Source organism: Nylanderia fulva, unplaced genomic scaffold, assembly GCF_048542155.1.
Source record: "Nylanderia fulva isolate GAGA-0341 unplaced genomic scaffold, ASM4854215v1 Scaffold7, whole genome shotgun sequence".
Lineage (NCBI taxonomy): Eukaryota > Metazoa > Arthropoda > Insecta > Hymenoptera > Formicidae > Nylanderia > Nylanderia fulva.
The window spans coordinates 245,041-265,130 of record NW_028190807.1 but is presented as its reverse complement, the minus strand read 5'-3'; the positions used below and the strand labels follow the sequence as shown (position 1 = coordinate 265,130).

The following is a 20,090-nucleotide window of genomic DNA, read 5'->3' as shown; positions in this document are numbered from 1 at the left end:
AAAACAACTAATACTTATCGGCACTCATGTCAAAGGTCTAACGAAAAAATCCGGTTATGTATAATCACAAAGCTAGATTTTGGTAAATTTTTCAATTAACAGATCAAAATTCTCGTTTAATTTGTCGGTGTCGCTATGTAAATTTAAACTATTCTTCTGACGCTTTATGTGGATCATTTCGGATATCAAACGTTTACCTAAAAAAGGCTCCTCATCCAAGATTTTTACATCCTCCCAATTAAATTCATGGTTCAATAATCTATGTTCCGATATGACTGATAATTGTGACGCGTTTCTTTTTATGTTGCTGCGATGTTCTTTCATCCTAGTTTTCAACAATCTACCCGTCTGCCCTACATACGACGCATCACAATCCATACAATCAATTTTATAAACTACATTGTTACGGAGTTCCCTTGGTAACTTATCCTTGTGTACTTTGATGAATTTACGGAGACTGTTAATTGCTGTATAGGATGGAATGACATCCAAATCACGTGTAATGTCCTCGATTCTCTTTGATACATTATTAATATACGGAATATTAAAGTACGAAACTTTTTTCTGCGTTGGAATCTTGTCATTGCATATATTTGTTCTATTGTTATGCAACTTATTATTGTACCTTATTATTTTTTCGTTAGACCTTTGACATGAGTGCCGATAAGTATTAGTTGTTTTTATTTTTATTTTCATATTTTATTTTTATATTTGTTTTTTTTTGCGTATATATGTATCGACTGTGTCGAGGTAGAATACCGCACAGTCGTTAGAGTGATGTGTCACGTGTAGCATCGTCTTCTCTCTGTTTTTGCTGTCGGGGTGAGTGTTCTTCCCGGTTTTTAATTTATAATTCTTGGGGATCTTACACGTTTAATTTATACTATGTTGATTAGTGTTGGTAAGGGAGTCACTGCTCTGCTTCCTTCCTGACGATGGTCACCGTTAGGGAGACACTCCGACGGCCGGACGGTTCGAATAGGGAGGAGAATGATATTTAATTCATTTGCGGATTGTATGTATACGAGTTTTATAATTTTCTGATTGTACCGATTATCTTTTATTTTTTTTTTGTTTCTTTGTATTTTGCAGCTACTGAAGAAGACCCGAAGTGGGTCGAAACGTTTAGAATTTAATAAATGAGTTTGACTTGAGATCTCATTTTAATTTATTAATTTTGTGCATGTCATCCGCACAGGCTCCGATTGCCGTCGAGATTTTATTTTTATTGTAACACAATAATTTGAGCCGAGATTAACAGTTTGTTTTATATTAAAAAATATAACGACAATCTCAACGTAAAGGTGAGAGAACGATTATCTTCAATTATATATTTGTTTCTTTAATCTTTAATAAATGTTTAAATATAAAAAGAGATGAAACTAATTATTACGTGTTAAGAAAATAAGTGGTTATTGAAGTAAATTTAATTAAGATGTGATACCTTGAATTCTAAACTGATTCCTTAAAACTTGATCACTATAAAATACCGATGTAACACTTTATGTGACACTAAAGATAAAAATTTTTTTCACAAATATATTTTTTAGTGCGTACAAAAATATTTAAAGCGCTTCGGCGGACATGTCAAAATCTCGATGTGACGTCAAGTATCGATATATCGATGCATCGATATATCGCGCATGCGTGCAGAATGACAGAATTTTGACATTTAAAAATGGCGGATTAGACTCGCGGAAAGTTAAGAAGGTTAGAATAAGGGAAACAAAATATTATAAATATAAATTTACAACGCAAAAAAAAAATGGGACAATTGTGCAAATCGACGAAAATTACATTTTTGCAAACTTATGCAAAATTATGTTACACATTATGGCTGAGAGGAATAAAAAGCGATACGAAAAGTTACACCAAAACCGTGCTTTTGCCGCAAACTAATTTTCCGGCACGATTGGGCGGCAAAAAAAGAGTGGAGATGGATAGCTATTTAATAGAAGTGAGTTTGTTGCCTTTGCATGTTAATTTTCCAAAATTAAAAAAATGTTTTTTTTAATTTTTTCAAAATATTTTTCCTTAAGTTTAAAATATTTGTTTTTCTCGAAGGAAATAAAACGTAAAAATCAGTTGCAATCTTATATATAATATTATACATGTATAAATAAATAATATTATATGTGTAAATAATATTATATATAATAGCTTAATAAGGACTCGATAATCTACAAATAAATATAAACTTAATTATCTGTAGTCTGTAGTCAATTAATGTATACAAATTAATAATAACACATACATATGTTATAAGAATTTATATATATATATATTTTTTTTTAATTGCAGAAATGTGGTTTCTTGGAATTATACAATTGGCAGAGAAAGAATCTTAAAGGGCCAGATTTTGTCTTGCATGATGGTCCACCTTACGCTAATGGAGAGCCACACATGGGTCATGCAATTAACAAGGTCTAACAAAAGCTTCACAAAAATGCAACAACCTTTCTTATTGAAATTTAGAATAAGTTGTTATTATTTGCTTAGGTCCTTAAGGATATTACACTGCGAAATAAAATTCTAACAGGTAAAAGAGTGCATTACATCCCAGGTTGGGATTGTCATGGTCTGCCAATTGAACAAAAAGTACTTAGTAATAATATAAAGGATACCAATCCATTAGAAATTCGGCGAAAAGGTATTATATTCCTTTTCTAAAATTTCTATTATTTAGATCTTATTTATCTATTATTAAAATTTATGTACTTCAATAATGTCGTAGCTAGGAAATACGCCAGCGATGCCATAGCAAAGCAAAGAGAAACTTTTATATCATGGGGCATCGTGGCTGACTGGAACGAATCGGGATGTTATTTCACAAATCATGCTTCGTATATAAAAAATCAGCTGAGACAATTTATAAATTTGTATGACAAAGGACTTGTGTTCAGAGCCTTTAAACCTGTGCACTGGTCACCGTCCTCCAGGTACTTGGTCAGATCAAATCTAAAAAAATGTTTCTAATTCTTAATATTAATATTAAATATTTAGCCCTTTAATTTTATTTTGTATTTATTTTATAAATATTAAATATTTAATATTTTAAATGTTAAATATTTAATATTTAATATTTTATAAATATTTATAAAAATTATACTTAATATTAAATAGTTATAAAAATTTTTTCTTGATATAATCGTAGAACAGCATTGGCAGAGTCAGAGCTGGAATATAATGAGTCTCACAAGAGCAAAAGTGTTATTATTCGTATGCAACTTGATGCATCTATATTACCCTCAAAATTGAGAAGCTTAGAGAATAAACCTCTTTACGCCCTAATCTGGACTACAACACCTTGGTCATTGATAGCTAATCAAGCTATAGCTTTCTCAGATAATATTGTATATTGTATTGTGGAAGACAATTCGAAAAATTTATATATTCTTGCTCAAGAATGCTTGACTAGTGTCGAGCAGAACCTTGGTCCATTAAGATTAATTACAACCATCACAGGTAAGACTCATTTTCTTGCTCTTATAGTGTTTCATGTTCTTAAATATTTTATATAACTGAAAACTAATTTCCTTATAGGACAAGAATTGAGTGAAAGTAAATATTTCCATCCTATTACCAAGAAACGTTTACCATTCTTGCCTGGGCAACACGTAACAACCAATGTCGGTACTGGATTAGTTCATACAGCTCCTGCACATGGTCCAGAGGATTTCCTTATTGCAGTTGAAAATAATATACCAGTAGTAAGTCAATTTCTCTTCTCAAGTAATAAACTGACGTCAGAATGACGTCTAGTAACATCATTTTGATGTTTAATGACGTCAATTTGCTACCTGAGTTGTGTCGAATGATATTAGACGTCAAGATAATGTCATTTTGATGTTTAATTACGTCAATTGGGACTTGGGAAACCTTCTATTGGATTTAATGGCATCAATGTTACAGTTATCCTTGATAGATGTCGATGGATGTTTCATGGGAGAAGCTGGTGACGAATTCGCCGGTTTAGACGTCTTGACCGATGGCGCTGATAAGATTTTACATCACATCGGTGAGGATGTGTTGCACATTGATACAATTACACACAGCTATCCATATGACTGGCGAACCAAAAAACCTATCATCATCCGTGTGAGTCACCAATGGTTCATAGACATAAATTCTATCAAAGAAAAGGCAATTGTAAGTCTATTGAGATTTTCTGAAAGAGATGCACTATCACACATTCGTCACTTATGTGTTTGTATTTTATTTTTAACGCAAGGACAGCATTGCGAATATAAAAATATATCCGGAGCAAAATCACACGTCATACTCGAATGCACTACTTGCTCAAGTTAAACAACGACCGTATTGGTGCATTTCCCGGCAACGATCCTGGGGAACGCCGATACCGATTTTGTATAATAAACGAACCGATGACGTATACACAAGCAGGTAACTCTATACCCAGTTAGCAAGCATATGTCATTTTGACGTCGAATGACGTCATTTTCACATTTAATAACGTCAGTTTGCTACTTATACTATAATAATTAAGTTTCACTTTTTAAGATTCGAATAATAATTATCAACAAGATTCTGTTTATAATATTTGCGAATAGTGATTCAATCTAGAGAATATCCAAGTAGCAAACTGACGTCATTAAATATCAAAGTGACGTCATTTTGACATCTAATAACGTCAGTTTGCTATTTGGATGATTAATAAATGTACAAAAATAGAAAAAATCGCGTATTAATCCTATATATAAAATTGGATCCCGATAAAATCAACTAGTTGTAGCTGATGACTTACTGAAAAGATGTTAATAGGCTCAAAGCTAAATAATAATAAACGATTACTTCCAGTCACACATGAAAAATTCGGTCTCTAAATAGTACTCGACTGGCTGTAAGTCAGTAACTAGCCACTATTCAACTTTCAGTCCATTACATCTTTTGTTCAGTAGGTCATCAGCTACAACATATGAGAAAACCACCCAAGGAGCAAGCGTACGTCATTTTGACTTCGAATGACGTCATAGACATCAAAATGTCATATTAACGTTTGATGACGTCAACTTGCTACTTGGCCAGTTGGTTTAACCGGAAGACAAGGTCATATGGGATTAACATAGGGTTTCCTTTCACTTATCATTGTTCTTGTTGCAGAAAATGGGTCGAAAGGTTGTGCAAATTGACGGAACGCTACGGTCCTGATTATTGGTGGGAACTGTCGACCGAGAAATTAATCGGTCGCGAGCTACGGCAAGAATTGAACGATATAGATGACCTGGAGAAAGGAACGGTAGGTGCAACCGAGGATCTCTCTCGATTCAAAGTCTCCCATCAATATCTGCAAAGTACATGATTACATTTCTTCAAAGGATATCATGGACATTTGGTTGGACAGCGGTCTTTCGTGGTCGGCCGTTTTGCCGGAATGCAAAGCGGATTTGTATTTGGAAGGAATGGATCAGTTTCGCGGTTGGTTTCAGTCGTCATTACTAACGTCCGTCGCTCTTCAGGAACGTTCTCCCTACAGGTAGTTTATACAGAATGTCGCAATTTTAATCAACCACCCCCAGAAACTGTTTATTTTCGATTGTATAACAAAATGTTTCAAACGAAAGTTGTTTTATGGAGGACAGAAGATGACGCTACTGACTTTTTTCTACAGAGCACTTTTCAAGGTCATTTATGGTTTTTTTTAACTATTTATTTATATAAATCGATTTCTTGCAATTTTTAGCATAAAAACTTATAAGAGTAATTTTTTATGTCAAAAATTACGAGGAATTGATTTATATAAAAAAATTACAGTAGTTCTACATGTATTTTAATAAAATAATGACCTTTAAATGATCTTAAAGAGTGTTCTACAGAAAAAAGTAAATAATGTCATCTGTCCCCTTTTAAATCAAATCACTTCTGTTCGAAATATTTTGTTGTACAAAATCAAAAATAAAAGTTTGGAAGTGATCGATTAAAAAGACAAGTATTTATCTATATTATTTCAAAGTGCTCTGTTCGTGCACGGATTTGCGGTGGACGATAAAGCTTCGAAAATGTCGAAATCGGTTGGAAACGTGGTGAACCCTGAAATAATCATTAAAGGTGGAGAAAACTTGAATAAGAACCCAGCGTATGGCGTCGACACTTTAAGGTTAGCTACTTTTTTCGTAAAATATATGCGTGAAGTTTAAAATATTATAAAAATATTGGGTTGTTCAAAAAGTCATTGCGTTTTTTTCCAATAGATAGCGCTGTCCACATCTATTTGTATCTGAGCGTGCCATGAATGTCAAATGTTTATGCACATTTTGTTGTTGACACTTAACCTAAAAACCAAAAAAAAAGTTGACGCAATTTAGTCGAGTTTTGTGCTTGCAATTGTATTGTAGTTTAAACATGGAGAATTTTGAAGAGCATATTCGCCATATTTTGCTTTATTACTTTAAAAAAGGGAAGAAAGCAACTGAAGCAAGGGAAGAGTTGCGTCAAGTTTACGGCAGAAATGTCATTGAAAAACGTCAGTGCCAGAACTGGTTCGCCCGATTCCGTGGTGGTGATTTTTCGGTTAAAGACGCTCATCGCTCCGGTAGGCCTTCCGAGATTGACGACAATAAAATCAAGGCATTGGTGCAAGCAAATAAGCATTCAACGGTTCGGGAGCTTGCTACCGCTCTAAAAGTGTCCATTGGAAGTGTTCATGGACATTTGAAATCGCTTGGTTTCGTGAAGAAGCTCGATATTTGGGTACCGCATGAGTTGAAAGAAATTCATCTGACAAAGCGTATGAACGTCTGCGATCAACTCACCAAACGCGAAGAAAACGATCCGTTCTTGAAGCGTATGATCACGGGCGACGAAAAATGGATTGTCTACAACAATGTGAGCCGAAAAAGGAGTAGGAGTAAGCGAGATGAAGCACCGGAAAGGCAAGCAAAGGCGGACATCCACCAAAAGAAGGTGATGCTGTTAATCTGGTGGGATTGGAAGGGACCAGTCTTCTATGAGCTGCTTCCACAGAATAAAACGATCAATTCCGATGTCTACTGTGAGCAGCTACAGAAATTAAGTGATGCCATCGCACAGAAACGTCCCGAGCTGATCAATCGTAAGGGTGTGGTGTTTCACCACGACAATGCGAGACCACACACAAGTTTGGTCACTCGGCAAAAATTATTGCAGCTTGGTTGGGATGTGTTGCCACATCCACCATATAGCCCAGACCTTGCGCCATCAGACTTCCATCTATTTCGCTCCTTGCAAAACTCCTTGAACGGTAAAACGTTTGCTTCTGAAGACCTCATCAAACAGCACCTTGACAAGTTTCTCGCAGAGAAAGATAGGAAGTTTTATGAACGCGGTATTATGAAATTGCCCGAGAGATGGCAAAAGGTCATTGAACAAAACGGCCAATATATTATTGATTAATGTTCATTACGTATATTAAATAAACGCACCTGAAAATCAAATGAAAAAAACGCAATAACTTTTTGAACAACCCAATATATATAATAATAAATATAATATTATAAATCATAAGATTAAAATATTATAAAATATTATAAAATATTAAAAATAAAAAATAAATTGACAGATGGTGGGTGGCCAGCCACGGATGTCAGCACAGTCAAGTTCCAGTCACGACGACGTTGTTGCGCGAGAGTCACGAATCTATACAAAAGCTACGGTTAGTTCTACGCTTCCTCTTAGGCGCTCTACATCCCTCCAGCGAGGGAATCACGGTGGAACCGGAATACCTTCACCTCGACAAGTACATGTTGCACGCTCTGCATCAGTATAACAAAGAGGTAATCACAAGAGAGATAGATACTTGAAAAAAATTATAATGTACAGGGTGTCCCATAGGAAATTGTTGAAACTAATCGCCTATCATTTTGTAATGCATGCAATTATCGAGAAAACAGAAAGTTGTGTTGAAAAGTTTGCAGTTTAATGGATATAAATAAAATGTTTGTATACCAGTTTATTTTATTGAAAAAAAGTAATGGAAAAAGTACTAATAATAAATATTTTCGACGTGCGCACCATTTAAATTTGTACAAAATTTTGTTCTTTTACGAAAACTCGTAAAAATTTTTTCTAATATGTCTTTTTTAATGTTATTGACGATCCTTTTAATGGCTGCTATTAAATCCTGGCACTAAAAATATTTATCATTAGTTTATGTAATTTTATGTGATTATTAGCACTTTTTAATTCCTTTTTATCAATAAGCTGAACTAGTGTACAAACATTTTATTTATACCCACTAAAAACTGCAGATTTTTTTCCTCATTCCAACACAATTTTTGTTTTCTCCATAACTGCATACATTAAAAAATGACACCCTATATACCTGGTAATGATGTATCATTTTGCAGATTCAAAACTTGTACGACAACTACTTGTATCATCACGTGTGCAAGCTGGTGATGAGCTTCCTGACGAATACCGTGTCGCCGGTATACTGTCACTTGATCAAGGACAGACTTTATTGCGACGAGGTAGGATCCCCGACGCGGCTGGCTGTGATGGAAGTAACTTGCGAGACCTTGACCGTACTCGTGAGATCCATCGCGCCGATCGTTCCGCATTTGGCGGAGGAAGTGTGGCTCTATCAACCTGAAAACTTATGTAAGCGAGCGTTGAGCGAGAATTTTCCTAACTTTCAAAATCTTTATCATTCACAATTTTATCATTCGCGCAGCATCGGTGCCGTTGTATCATGCTGAATATAAAGTGCCGGAAACTTGGCATCAACCGGAACTCGCTAGGCACGTAGAGAGGGCGTTAAGCTTGAGAAGCAAGGTCAACACCCTGGCTGATCGTAACACGTGGGAATTGTCGGGCACCCTGACAGCTACGACGAACGACTATGAATGCCTTTCGGCAAGTTGCTTTATTTCTCTTTGCGAAGAAGCTCGCACTAATTCTACATGAAAGTAAATCCCGATAAAATCAGCTGGTTTTATAGCTTTTAAGTCTATTCTTTTTAGCTGAATTGGCTGCACTAGTTCACAGTTTATCTCTTTCCTTTCAATGTGGAATAAAAAAGATAAACCCTGAACTAGTGCAGCCAGTTCAACTGAAAAAAACAGATCTAATGATTTACTGAACAAAAGATATATAATAAACTCAAAGCTAAATAATGGTCAGTTACTGACCTATTCTAGTCAGTCAAACAATGCAGAACTTGGGGTTTTCGTGTTTGACTAGCTGTAAATCAATAATTATTCATTATTCAATTTTGAACATTTACATTTTTTGTTCAGGAAGTCATAAGCTACAATATGACAGAAACTCTGCTAATTTTAGGATCCACCTTCATATAGGAGAAATGCGGAATATTTTTTCTTGTAATTAGTTCTTAATCCTGATGATAAAAATAATTAGTATAAATTTCCTATCTATTCACAGATACTTCAGAAAGACGGAGAATCCTCCACGTCGGAATTGTGCGACATCTTACAACTCTCGTCAATTACGTTGTTGGAATCGCCTATGGCGAACGAAACGCAGATCGAATTACATAATACGGAGAAAATGCTCTGCCAAAGGTGTAGGAGGCATCCTGAATTGGATAAAAGCGGCCTCTGCAACCGCTGTGTTAAAGTACTCGACCTGACGAATGTGTCATCGGTATCAGTGTAAGCGCAATACAACCAGGTAGCAAGCGTACGTCATTTTGGCATCAAATGACGTCATCTTGACGTCACATGCCATCAAACGACGTCATCTTGACGTTAAATGCCATCAAACAACATCATCTTGACGTCAAATTACATCATAAACGTCAAAGTGACGTCAAATGACATCATAAACGTCAAGTGACGTTAAATAACATCATAGACGTCAAAATTACGTCATTTTGATCCTTAATGACGTCAGTTTGCTACTTGAAAGAGTTATACATATATATTTCTTATAACAAACTATCCGATTCTTTTGCTATAAGTAAATAAATAAAAATACATAAACGAGAACACATTTTGAAAATTAAATTATTTTTAATAGATCGAAATGATTTACATACATATGATTACCTATATCTTTTTACACTTGTCGAAACTGTGGAAGAAGACACGAATTAGAACGGAACTTTTTTTTTTACTGCACTATTGTTGCTTCGTCGTCAGGTAGTACAGATGATTTATATTCAAAGCGTTGAGGAAATGCGTCAGGTGCGGCTGATATCCGCTGGTGGCCAATTTGTGCGCGACATGAGCCATGTATGTCCGCCATTCGCAGAAGGACCGGTACATCTGCTCCAGACTTTTGAAATTCGGATGGCTGTATCGACCAGGATTGTCACCGTCGACCGTCCAGGCCTGCGACCTCAAGCGATTATGAAACTTCAGGATAATCTTGAAGATGTTGATCAAGCACACGCGCATCTTTTCACCGCGCGTGTTGAGCATACATCTAAAAATTGATACGTTGCGCGTGAATATCTTCAGTCTTTCAATCTTAGATTGTGACGTCAGAAGCGAAAAAGCCATTGAATCTAAAACAGTGTTTCATTGAGATATCTTTTCACTTAAAAATGACATCCAAGAATTTTCAGTCTGCATTTTCTCGCCTCTGACGTCACAATTCCAACATGGTCGGTGAAAAACCAGGAAAATAATAACCTCGAAAGGATCCTCTTAATATAGCTCATGTGCGAGAGATGAATCTGATCTATCGTCCGGGAATTCTGCAAATCCTTTTCGAACTCGCTCCAGCTTGCGTGCAACACGCTGCACGTTAAATAATTGTGAAGAGCATTCGTGAATTGGGTCATGGAGTGTCTGTATAACTGTAGCTGTGGACACAAAACGAACGGAAAAATTATAAGAAAATTATTTCGTAATATTTCTTTCATATCTAGTAGTAATTAAGACTCCTGGGTCCTCGCTGCGGTCATGTTAAATTGTGACGAGGCGAGAAACTAAATACGCTAAAAATTCTTAGATGCTATTTCGAAATAAAAAGATATTTCTATGTAACAACACTTCAAAGACTTTAGCTACCTTAAGTAGTGTTTCACTGACATATTCTTTCATTTAAGAGTGACATCTCAGAATGTTTAGCGTGTGACGTCACAATCTAACATGGCTGCAGCGAGGACCCAGGAACCCTAATTAATTGACTTACCTTGTGATATTGCTCCGAATTAATCGCGTTATGCTCTACCTTCATTATGTTAAAGTCCTCTTGCAGCACCCACGACATTCTGCCGGTCATTATTAGGAATTTGAACACCTTGCTATATTGCAGCATCATCGTATCATCCAAGATAATATTTAACGGCCATGCTATTTTATAGTTTAGGCAAAGACATTCCAAAACATTTGGATCAGAAATCTGCAATAACAAATTTTTTTTATTATTAAGGGTCCTCGTGTCATTTTGACGTTTAATGGCGTCAGTTTGCTACTTCAGATACAATAATTAAGTTTTATTTTCTAGGATTCGAATAATAGTTATTAACAAGATTTTATTTATCATATTTGCGAATAATAATCCAATCTAGAATAATCAAGTAACAAATTGACGTTATTAAGTATCAAAATGACGTCATTTTGACGTTGAATGACGTCAGTTTGCTACTTGAGCCGGGCAAGTTATCATGACAGAGTATCTACTTCCTGGAAAATATCTAGAAAATTAGAGAATTCTTTTTCCAAAAAATTTGAGTACAAACATCCTGTCAACAACAATAAAAATCTCCCTAAGTCTTCTACACTTACATACAACTGGCAGGGCTGATCGATGGCGGAGAGACTCAAGAGTTCGGAATTGGCGTAATTATTATTGAACGAGTTCATCAGCGCCTTCTTCAAGAGATTCGCCAGGGTCGCGGAATTGAAGAGTTCGATCGGAGCGGATATCGCGTAAAGGCGAGAATAAAGCGAGTTGGTCAGACTCTTAGCGAATTCGCCGTTCAGCAGGAAGAAGTAACTGCGTAGGCTGCGCAGGTGCGAGAGCATGTTGCACTCGTTCACCAGGTGCTTGATGATCGCATCGTTCACCAGCCGGGTCTGTATCTGCAGGGGGATGATGACGGACTTCTCCAGGTATACCTGGAGCGAGGTGTGATCGATCATCTCGACGTCAGCTATAGTCAGGAACGACGGCGACGACGATTTCCCCAGGTTCGGGTTCTCGGACCCGAGGTCGACGACCCCGAAGAGATTCGGCAGCTTGAAGTGGCCGTTCATCGGGGACTCGAAGCAGGTCACCTCCGTCATGATGGACTTCGTCATGTCGGACGGAGACGACTCCTGACCGCCGTTCAGAACGAATATGTCGTCGCTGTTCGGTATCTGCGACAACGGGGTGTGGGTCGACAACGTGGTGAAGTTGTCAGTCGTGCAGGACATCGGGGTATCCATATTATTATTATTATTTTGCACACTGTTCAATATCGAAGCGTCGTCGAGCCTATTTGAACACTCTTCGTCATCCGTAGGCCTAATTAATGCGTTCGTCACCTCTTTCTCGGGCAATTTGACATCCGGAGTGAAAGAAACGTTGTTGTTCGCACCTTGTTCATTATTGCCGTTCGTGTTCGCGCGATTAATCCTACTGAGCTCGTTGTTGTTAGAAGTATTCATCCCGTATTCCAGCAACAGTACCTTCAGCTTGTTGGTCTGCGCCGTGGTTTCCTGCGTATCGCTCCGTTCTTCATCTACATTCGCGCAATTAATTACGTTTCCTCGTTTATTCGAGAGGATCTCGCTGAGCTCGTTGTTGTTAGGAGTCATGCCGTATTCCTGCAGCAGGACCTTCAGCTTGTTGGTTTGAGCCACGGTCATCTTGTCTATCTTTTCGATGGCCAGGGATCTAGGCCTGTTAATAGTACCGACCAGTTTCTCGGTGATCTCCTCGTTCTCCAGGATGTTGTCTATTCGAGTCTCAACCGCAGCCGCCGTCTGTTCGTTGTCGTTCATAATCGTGCGGATGTTCTTCATCGCTTCGTCGCGCAGGAAATCTTGCAGGTTGCTCCTCTCGTTATTCCTCTTGTAGATGTAATTCATCGGTAAAGAATCCTTACTTGTCGTAATTTTCTCGTCCGAGGCAGCAACTTCGGAGTTTACACCTTTGGCGACTGATAGACTCTCTTCAGCATTATTAGAAGTGTCGTCTGTCGTCGCTAACTGATTCACTACCTCGTTCTCGGGGAAGTTACTGTTCTCATCTCGACTGGACGCGACTACCTCCGCTTCGGATGTGGAAATTGTGTCCTGTGTGCTGGGTGAGATGGGGATGTCTTCATTTTGTTCGTCGGTGTTGGTTGCATTTTCACTTGGTGGCACTTCTCCGTCGAGTTTCTTTATAGATTTCAAGTGTTCCACGCGTCTTTCGAAGTGACTCATTCTCGTCTTACGCCAGTTTGATCGCACGCGATCGCTCTCTAAATCGGTGGTTAATTTGTCGTAGTAATTTAGAAGATGTTCTCTGAAATATGATGAGAAAAACGAACAATGCGATTAGTATGTTGCAATTATTTTTTAGAATTTAAACTTATATACATATGCAAGACGAAGTAATAACTTTTCTGTCCATCTTGAATTTTTCACTATTTTTAGATAATTTTTTTGAACTTTTTTATTATTTTTAAATAATTATCTTACATAAATCGATTCCTTGTAATGTTTAGCATAAAAAATTACCTGAAATTTTTCACTATTTTTAGATAACTATCCGAAATTTTTTATTATTTTTAAACAATGTTCTTATATAAACTGATTCCTTTTAATACTTAACATAAAAAATTATCTGGAATTTTTCACTATTTTTAGATAACTTTCCGAAATTTTTCATTATTTTTAAATAATTTTCTTACATAAATTGATTCCTTATTGTAATATTTAGCATAAAAAATTATCTGGAATTTTTCACTATTTTTAGATAATTTTTTCCGGAATTTTTCATTATTCTTAAATAATTTTCTTACATAAACTGATTCCTTTTAATACTTAACATAAAAAATTAGAGTTGAATTGTCAAAAAATGAATGGTTCACAATCACGTTGGAATTGTGACATCATGACGTCATTTTGATGTTTAATGACATCAGTTTATTACTTGGGTAGTTTTTGAGGTATTTTAAAATGCGCTAAACCTATCTAAAGTAATGTTTCATCGAAATATTCTTTCAGTTAAAAGTGGTATATAAAAATTTTCAGCGTGTATTTTCTCGCCTCTGACGTCACAATCTAACACGGACCCAGAAGCTTTAAATGACCTTAAAATCTCATGAGTCTCCATTTACAGAAAAATAATTACTAGCGTATTATGGCTCTCTTAATACAGTACAACTTTTATAATTACAATATTTTCATAAAAATAGTGGAGATATTCCAGATGGACAAAGGTTCTATATATGATTTTTCCAATCATTTTTATTCAAGATTTGCTGATCTTTTTACCGCTCGGCCTTTTGTTGTTCTCCTATCTCTTCCTGCTCTCGCTCAAATTTCTCGAGTAACAATTTATCAGCTAGCATCTCGATCTCCTTTTTCTTCTCCTTAAACAAAGCACTTTCTTCCGCCTGGTGTTTCAATTCTAGCAACAATTCTCGTTTACTTTGCGCCGCCTTTGCGATAAGTTCTTTGCGTTCCGCTAAAGATAAAATTGCGAAAAAATTGTCAAATACAGTGTTTGCTGTTATCTAAATAAAATTATATAGACGATCATCTGGATGAAACTTTGGCATCATCTTATGTTTATATAGATAATAAAAATATATCTATGTCAGATGAAAAAAGTATTATCTTTACTAAATTATGTAGATTTTTCAGATAATTTTGATTTAAAATCATAGCACATAAAACTACTTAAATAGTCGAACTTAAGCAGTAAACGATAAAAATTTATAATTAAAAATATGAATACATATATTTTTATATCCCTTTTATAATTTACAGTTTTTTTAATAACTATGTTTACATAAACAGTCCTAAAAATTATTATCTAGAAATTATCTAGATGAATCGCCATATAATTTTATCTTTTATCTAGATATATTTCAAACAAAATCATCTTCATCTAATCTAAGATAAATTTACATATTTTTATCTCATCTTTATCTAGGTAATTCTAAAATCATCTAAGCGTGATAAAAAAAATATAAATAAAAATAAATAAAAATATATTATATCCCTTTTACTATAATTTACATTTTTTTATAATTATTTACATAAGGGATACTCAAAATAATAATATTATCTGGAAATTATGTAGATAAATTGCCATATAATTTATCTTTTACATATATATGTATATAATTATATATAATTTTTACATCTTTTATATCTAGATATATTTAAAACAAAATCATGTTCCTCTAATCTAAGATGAATTTACATATTTTTCTCATCTATTTTTTATCTAGCTAATTTTTAAATCATGTAACAATAAGTATACCACTGGTCAAATATATATATATATATCTTGAAGCTAGTATAGAAGCTAAAAATTGAGCTAAAAAAATATTACCGTTCAGTCTCGACAACGTTGCCTGCTGCGCGCGTATCACCAGCTCAGCCGTCTCCCTCTCGGCCCTCTTCTCATCCCGAATCGCGGATAAAAGGGAGACGATCGGTCCTAAGGCCGCTTCACCCTCGCGCTGATACTCCTGACACCTTAGCAGCTGCTCTCGCAACATGGACACGCTCAGGCAGACCTTCACTTCCGGTGGAGCGTTGAAGGACACACTGCATACAGGATTCTGAAATGAAATATTAATATTGAAAAATCTTCTTTTTATTCTTTTTACTTATATTTTTTATTAATTATATATTTTCACGGTGAAAAAAATAATATAATATAAACTATAACGAAGACTGACATGGGCGTCTGCAGAGAATCAGTGAAAAAATTAAATATTTGCTCTTCTGAATAAACACTGAAATTTATTTGTATATTTCATATATAAAAAAATAAAAATAAATTATTACAAATTTAAAAAAAGAAAAAAAATGTAATTATGCCTCTTCCTGGAAAAAATCCTGCGGACGCCTATAAAGACTCACCTTCGGGTTGCAAATTTTCAAAAGTCGCAGCGTCTTCCCGCATTGCAATATCGACTCCGATAATTCGGATAAGAACCCGGGCACCGATTCCGGGTCGATCGCGAAGCTATCGGTCCAGAATTTACGTCCTCTCTTTCGCAGATTGTGAGACCGAGCTTGGATCATAAATTCCCCGTAAACGTCGTCGCACGTCCCTTCGAACAGCCAATTTTGCAGCAACCTGGAATAAAATTCCAACAAAATAATAATAAATATTATTAAATATTCATATATTTTAGAGTTAAATATTAAATAATAAAAAGGAATATATTTTTTCATGTAGAATATAAAACCAGATGTTCAATAATTTTTCAATACTTATAATAATTGTATTAAAACAAAATGAATACAAGTAACATGAGAAATAAAATAAAAAATTCCATTGAATTCCATTAAATTTCCATCTTTACCGAAAATAGACCTCGCAGCAGGACTTCAATGTGGAATAAAACACCAAAGCGACCTTGGGATTGGTGACCTTGGTCACCTCTTTGTAAATGTGCGTTAGAATTCCGCTGCCTAAGGTACACTGACTGTGGTTGCAGCAGCGATCGCACAGTCTTGCGACTTCGACGATTAAATGAGCCAGAGGACGAACCCTTTTCAACAGACTCAACAATCCGTCAAATTCGTCTCGGTTGAGAATTCGTTGCAACGCCGAACGATAATACAGGAGCAGCTCCTTCACATTAGCACACATTGCCTGCACCAATTATTGTATATTTAGAATAACATATTTGATTATGTGCTATATTACTTTATAAACAATAAATTACAAACTGTTTTAAATTTAAAATGAAAAAATATTTAATATAATAAATTAATAATTTAATATATTTTATATATTAAATATATTAAATTAATAATTAGTAATAAATTAACTTCTTCTGACACAATAATCAATATTATTTACCTAAAATAAAAACTATGGAATTCAGATTTTTCAGTTAAAAAATTCATAAAATATCAGACAGTTGTAACCTTCCAAAAAAATGTTAGCCCTAAGTTTTAAATAAACTAACTATTAAATTAGTTGCTAATTACAAAAAAAATGTAACTAAGTTGAGTTACAGTTATAAATGCAGAAAAAGGAACGAAGTTAAGTTATAGTTCTTTTCAACTCTGCTTATACGTAATGTAGAAAAGTTATGTACTTTGAATATAAGACCATCCTGTTGTAATTTTCCCGTTTGTGGATCAGGCATGACGAGAAGCGACAGAGATTTGAAACTGTTGCCCCAGCAAATCGCTTCTTCGCAAGTGATCTTCAACCTTTCCGAATTTATACCGTACACACTGATGTTTTCCTTCAATTGAAATCCTATCTGAAATATATAAGTATAATATTATTACAAAATAAGTATAATAATATTACATATATAATTTTATATAAAATATAATATTATATTAAAATACATATAATATTACAAAATATAATAGGAAATATTGCGTTATACAAAGTAATATATGATTATATGTCCATACCATAGTATTATATTTGAAACAATCCGAATCTATGCCAAATAACAACAATTTAACATCCGATAAGAATTTTTGGGAAGAAATTTCTTGTATCAGGGATGTGGAATGCATCGCCTGTAACATAAAAAAAAACAATTTTTTTTATACAATATATTTGTAAAAGTGTATTTGCAGGGTTGGGTAAGCTAATAATTTTTTAAAACTAAGTTAATTACAGTTAGTTGCTTATAAAATTAATTTAGTTAAAAGTTTGCATGAACAAAAAATTAACTCAGTTAAAGTAATATTAAATTAACTGAAATTAAATTAAAAGCTAATTTTTGAAAACATTATATTAAATTAGAATTGTTTGTTAATTCTTTTAAAATTTATAATAACAAATAACACAGAAATTTTTATATTTATATTATTTGGTAATTACAATGAAACAAATAAACATAAAAATTAATAATACTTTTAATTTACAAATAATACATTTATAACTTATAAAAAAATAATAGTATTCAAAGATAAAAAAATTTAACCTAGGAAAAAAGTTTGGTCAAAAATAACTAGTTAAAGTTAAAAATTAATACATTTTAAATTAGCTAAGCTAAGTTAAAAGTCATTAACTTTTTTTAATTTTTAACTAATTAACTAGTTATTACCCAACCCTGAGTATTTTCTATACAACTACCTTCTTTGGTAGCAGCGGTAAAATACTCGTTTCTCTTATCCTTGCTAAATGCAGCATCGTCTCTGGAAGATCAGTGACAAACAATAATTGTTTGGAAAACTCTAAAGCTCCGAAAGATTCCCACGTTCGTAATTTTGGGATGTAATCGTTGGAAATTTGTACATCTTTCCACAGCGTATTGATATTTCTAACATATTCCGATTCATCCATAAAGTTGTAATTGAAATTATTCGACACACGTGTAACACACAAGCGATTTTCATTTTGATTATCTACAGATTTGATCCATTCACAGGGTAAAGTTACATTTGATATAAATCTTTGAGTAGACGAATATAGCATATTTGTTTGCTCAACCTGAAGAACAAATTGCATACAAATTTATATATTAAAAAACTTGCATGTGAAAAACATGTATATATATAAAATGGTACAATACATCTTACCATAATGCTTGTCAAAAAGGGAGCAAACATGTTATGTGGTTTAGCTGTACTCTCGGTGCAGCTGGATATGCAAGGGGCCATCTGGATAGCATTATTGTACCTAAAATGATGTCTACGTACAGACAAGTCCTTAACAGATACATAAGAAACTTAATATCATACCTAATCGTTTCGATTCCTACTACAGTTTTTGATATATGCTGGTCCTCGAAAGACACTCTACTAACAAAATTAGCCAATGTACATCTGTCTCGCCTGGCAGAAGTCCTGCGAATGCCCAGTATCCCCTCAAACTTTTCCGGCATGATAAACGATTCCAAGGGATATGTTTGAAACATTGGTACACCATTTACGGATCTCGTAACATCCTCAGGCAAGAAAGGATTGACTTTACCATAGTGAAATACATCCTGTATGAAGAGTACAATGTTACATTTTATAAAATTTGATAAAATTTTCTATAATTTCATAACTGATTGAATAATTGATGATGAGACAAGTACCTGTACAGTGCTTGTGTCTGTCTGAAAGCTTTTAAGCTCTATCAACAATCGAAGAACTGGTTGAATCACAGTCTCTACATTAACTGTGTTACTATACAATTCGTTTATTAAGCTTTCCAGCTCTTCTGCTTCCAATACACGTCTGAGGGACAATCTGAGCACGAAGGCGTACTTCAATATCTCCACTAAGGGATCAATTTCAGAATTCACTACATTCTCTGCAACAGTGAAGAGTGCTATTGTTTGCGCAAAAGTATCTGCATCCACCTATCATACTTTATTGCATCAATAATAATAAATAATAAGAATATATAATCACAATAATAAATAGGAATATATAATCATAATAAATAAAAAAAATATATAATCATAATAATAAATAATAAATAATAATAATAATAATAATAAATAATAAAAATATATAATCATAATAAATAAAAATAAAATAATAATAATTATATTATGTGTGTATATAAATATGAATGTACCTTGACTGTACACTTTCTCACTCTTGTTCAACAATATTTCATAAGCTCTGGAGCGAAAATCCTTTACTGTTTTGACGTCGTTCCTCGGTGGTGTATAGGAGTTCCCATTTTCCGTGCGATTCCTTCGCAAGGTATGTTCGACCAACTCGGTCACGAGGCCGTAAATACCGCTACTAACATCGTTCCGTTCTGGATCCATGATCGAAGTACTCTTTCAAGCGATTATTAATTAATCGTTGCGACGAATTACGGGAAACGAGGATTATTTTCATAGTGCCATATGTAGTCGGCCATAACAATACAACGCGAGCTTTTAAACTCTCCCCACCCACTTTTTCAATGTTGTTTCAGAATAAAGAAAATATCAAGAATAGAAAAAATGTTAAGAATATAGAAATTATTAAGAATATAGAAAATATTAAGAATAAAAATGTTGATAATAGAGAAAATGTTAAGAATAGGGAAAACTATCA

The 20,090-nt window shown here is 34.4% G+C and overlaps 2 protein-coding genes across 2 annotated transcripts; one reads left to right on the top strand and one right to left on the bottom strand.

The window, feature by feature from the left end:
* Window positions 1-1,653: 1,653 nt before the first annotated feature.
* Window positions 1,654-9,944, top strand: IleRS-m (Isoleucyl-tRNA synthetase, mitochondrial). Its single transcript, XM_029318126.2, has 15 exons — window positions 1,654-1,957; window positions 2,302-2,424; window positions 2,500-2,650; window positions 2,735-2,939; window positions 3,155-3,465; window positions 3,544-3,710; window positions 3,913-4,149; window positions 4,232-4,404; window positions 5,122-5,257; window positions 5,337-5,494; window positions 5,972-6,115; window positions 7,556-7,769; window positions 8,343-8,595; window positions 8,669-8,850; window positions 9,379-9,944. Exons 1-15 carry the CDS (start codon window positions 1,766-1,768, stop codon window positions 9,610-9,612), a joined length of 2,880 nt encoding a protein of 959 aa, XP_029173959.2. The 5' UTR covers window positions 1,654-1,765; the 3' UTR covers window positions 9,613-9,944.
* Window positions 9,945-9,948: 4 nt separating this feature from the next.
* Window positions 9,949-19,941, bottom strand: Grip163 (gamma-tubulin complex component 6). Its single transcript, XM_029318125.2, has 15 exons — window positions 19,618-19,941; window positions 19,130-19,347; window positions 18,789-19,036; window positions 18,627-18,726; window positions 18,181-18,537; window positions 17,508-17,618; window positions 17,177-17,347; window positions 16,433-16,725; window positions 15,984-16,203; window positions 15,448-15,679; window positions 14,379-14,571; window positions 11,694-13,404; window positions 11,098-11,307; window positions 10,593-10,765; window positions 9,949-10,383 (listed from the first exon to the last, which is right to left on the bottom strand). Exons 1-15 carry the CDS (start codon window positions 19,814-19,816, stop codon window positions 10,077-10,079), a joined length of 4,743 nt encoding a protein of 1,580 aa, XP_029173958.1. The 5' UTR covers window positions 19,817-19,941; the 3' UTR covers window positions 9,949-10,076.
* Window positions 19,942-20,090: the final 149 nt, after the last annotated feature.

Coding starts and splice junctions, on each gene's coding strand:
- IleRS-m (XM_029318126.2), top strand. CDS start 1,766: ATGGGACAATTGTGCAAATCGACGAAAATTACATTTTTGCAAACTTAT. Junction 5,258..5,336: donor ATGACCTGGAGAAAGGAACG/GTAGGTGCAACC, acceptor ATTTCTTCAAAG/GATATCATGGACATTTGGTT. Junction 8,596..8,668: donor CTATCAACCTGAAAACTTAT/GTAAGCGAGCGT, acceptor TCATTCGCGCAG/CATCGGTGCCGTTGTATCAT.
- Grip163 (XM_029318125.2), bottom strand. CDS start 19,816: ATGGATCCAGAACGGAACGATGTTAGTAGCGGTATTTACGGCCTCGTG. Junction 18,538..18,626: donor CCTTTTTGACAAGCATTATG/GTAAGATGTATT, acceptor TTTGTTCTTCAG/GTTGAGCAAACAAATATGCT. Junction 14,572..15,447: donor AACGTTGTCGAGACTGAACG/GTAATATTTTTT, acceptor TTTTATCTTTAG/CGGAACGCAAAGAACTTATC.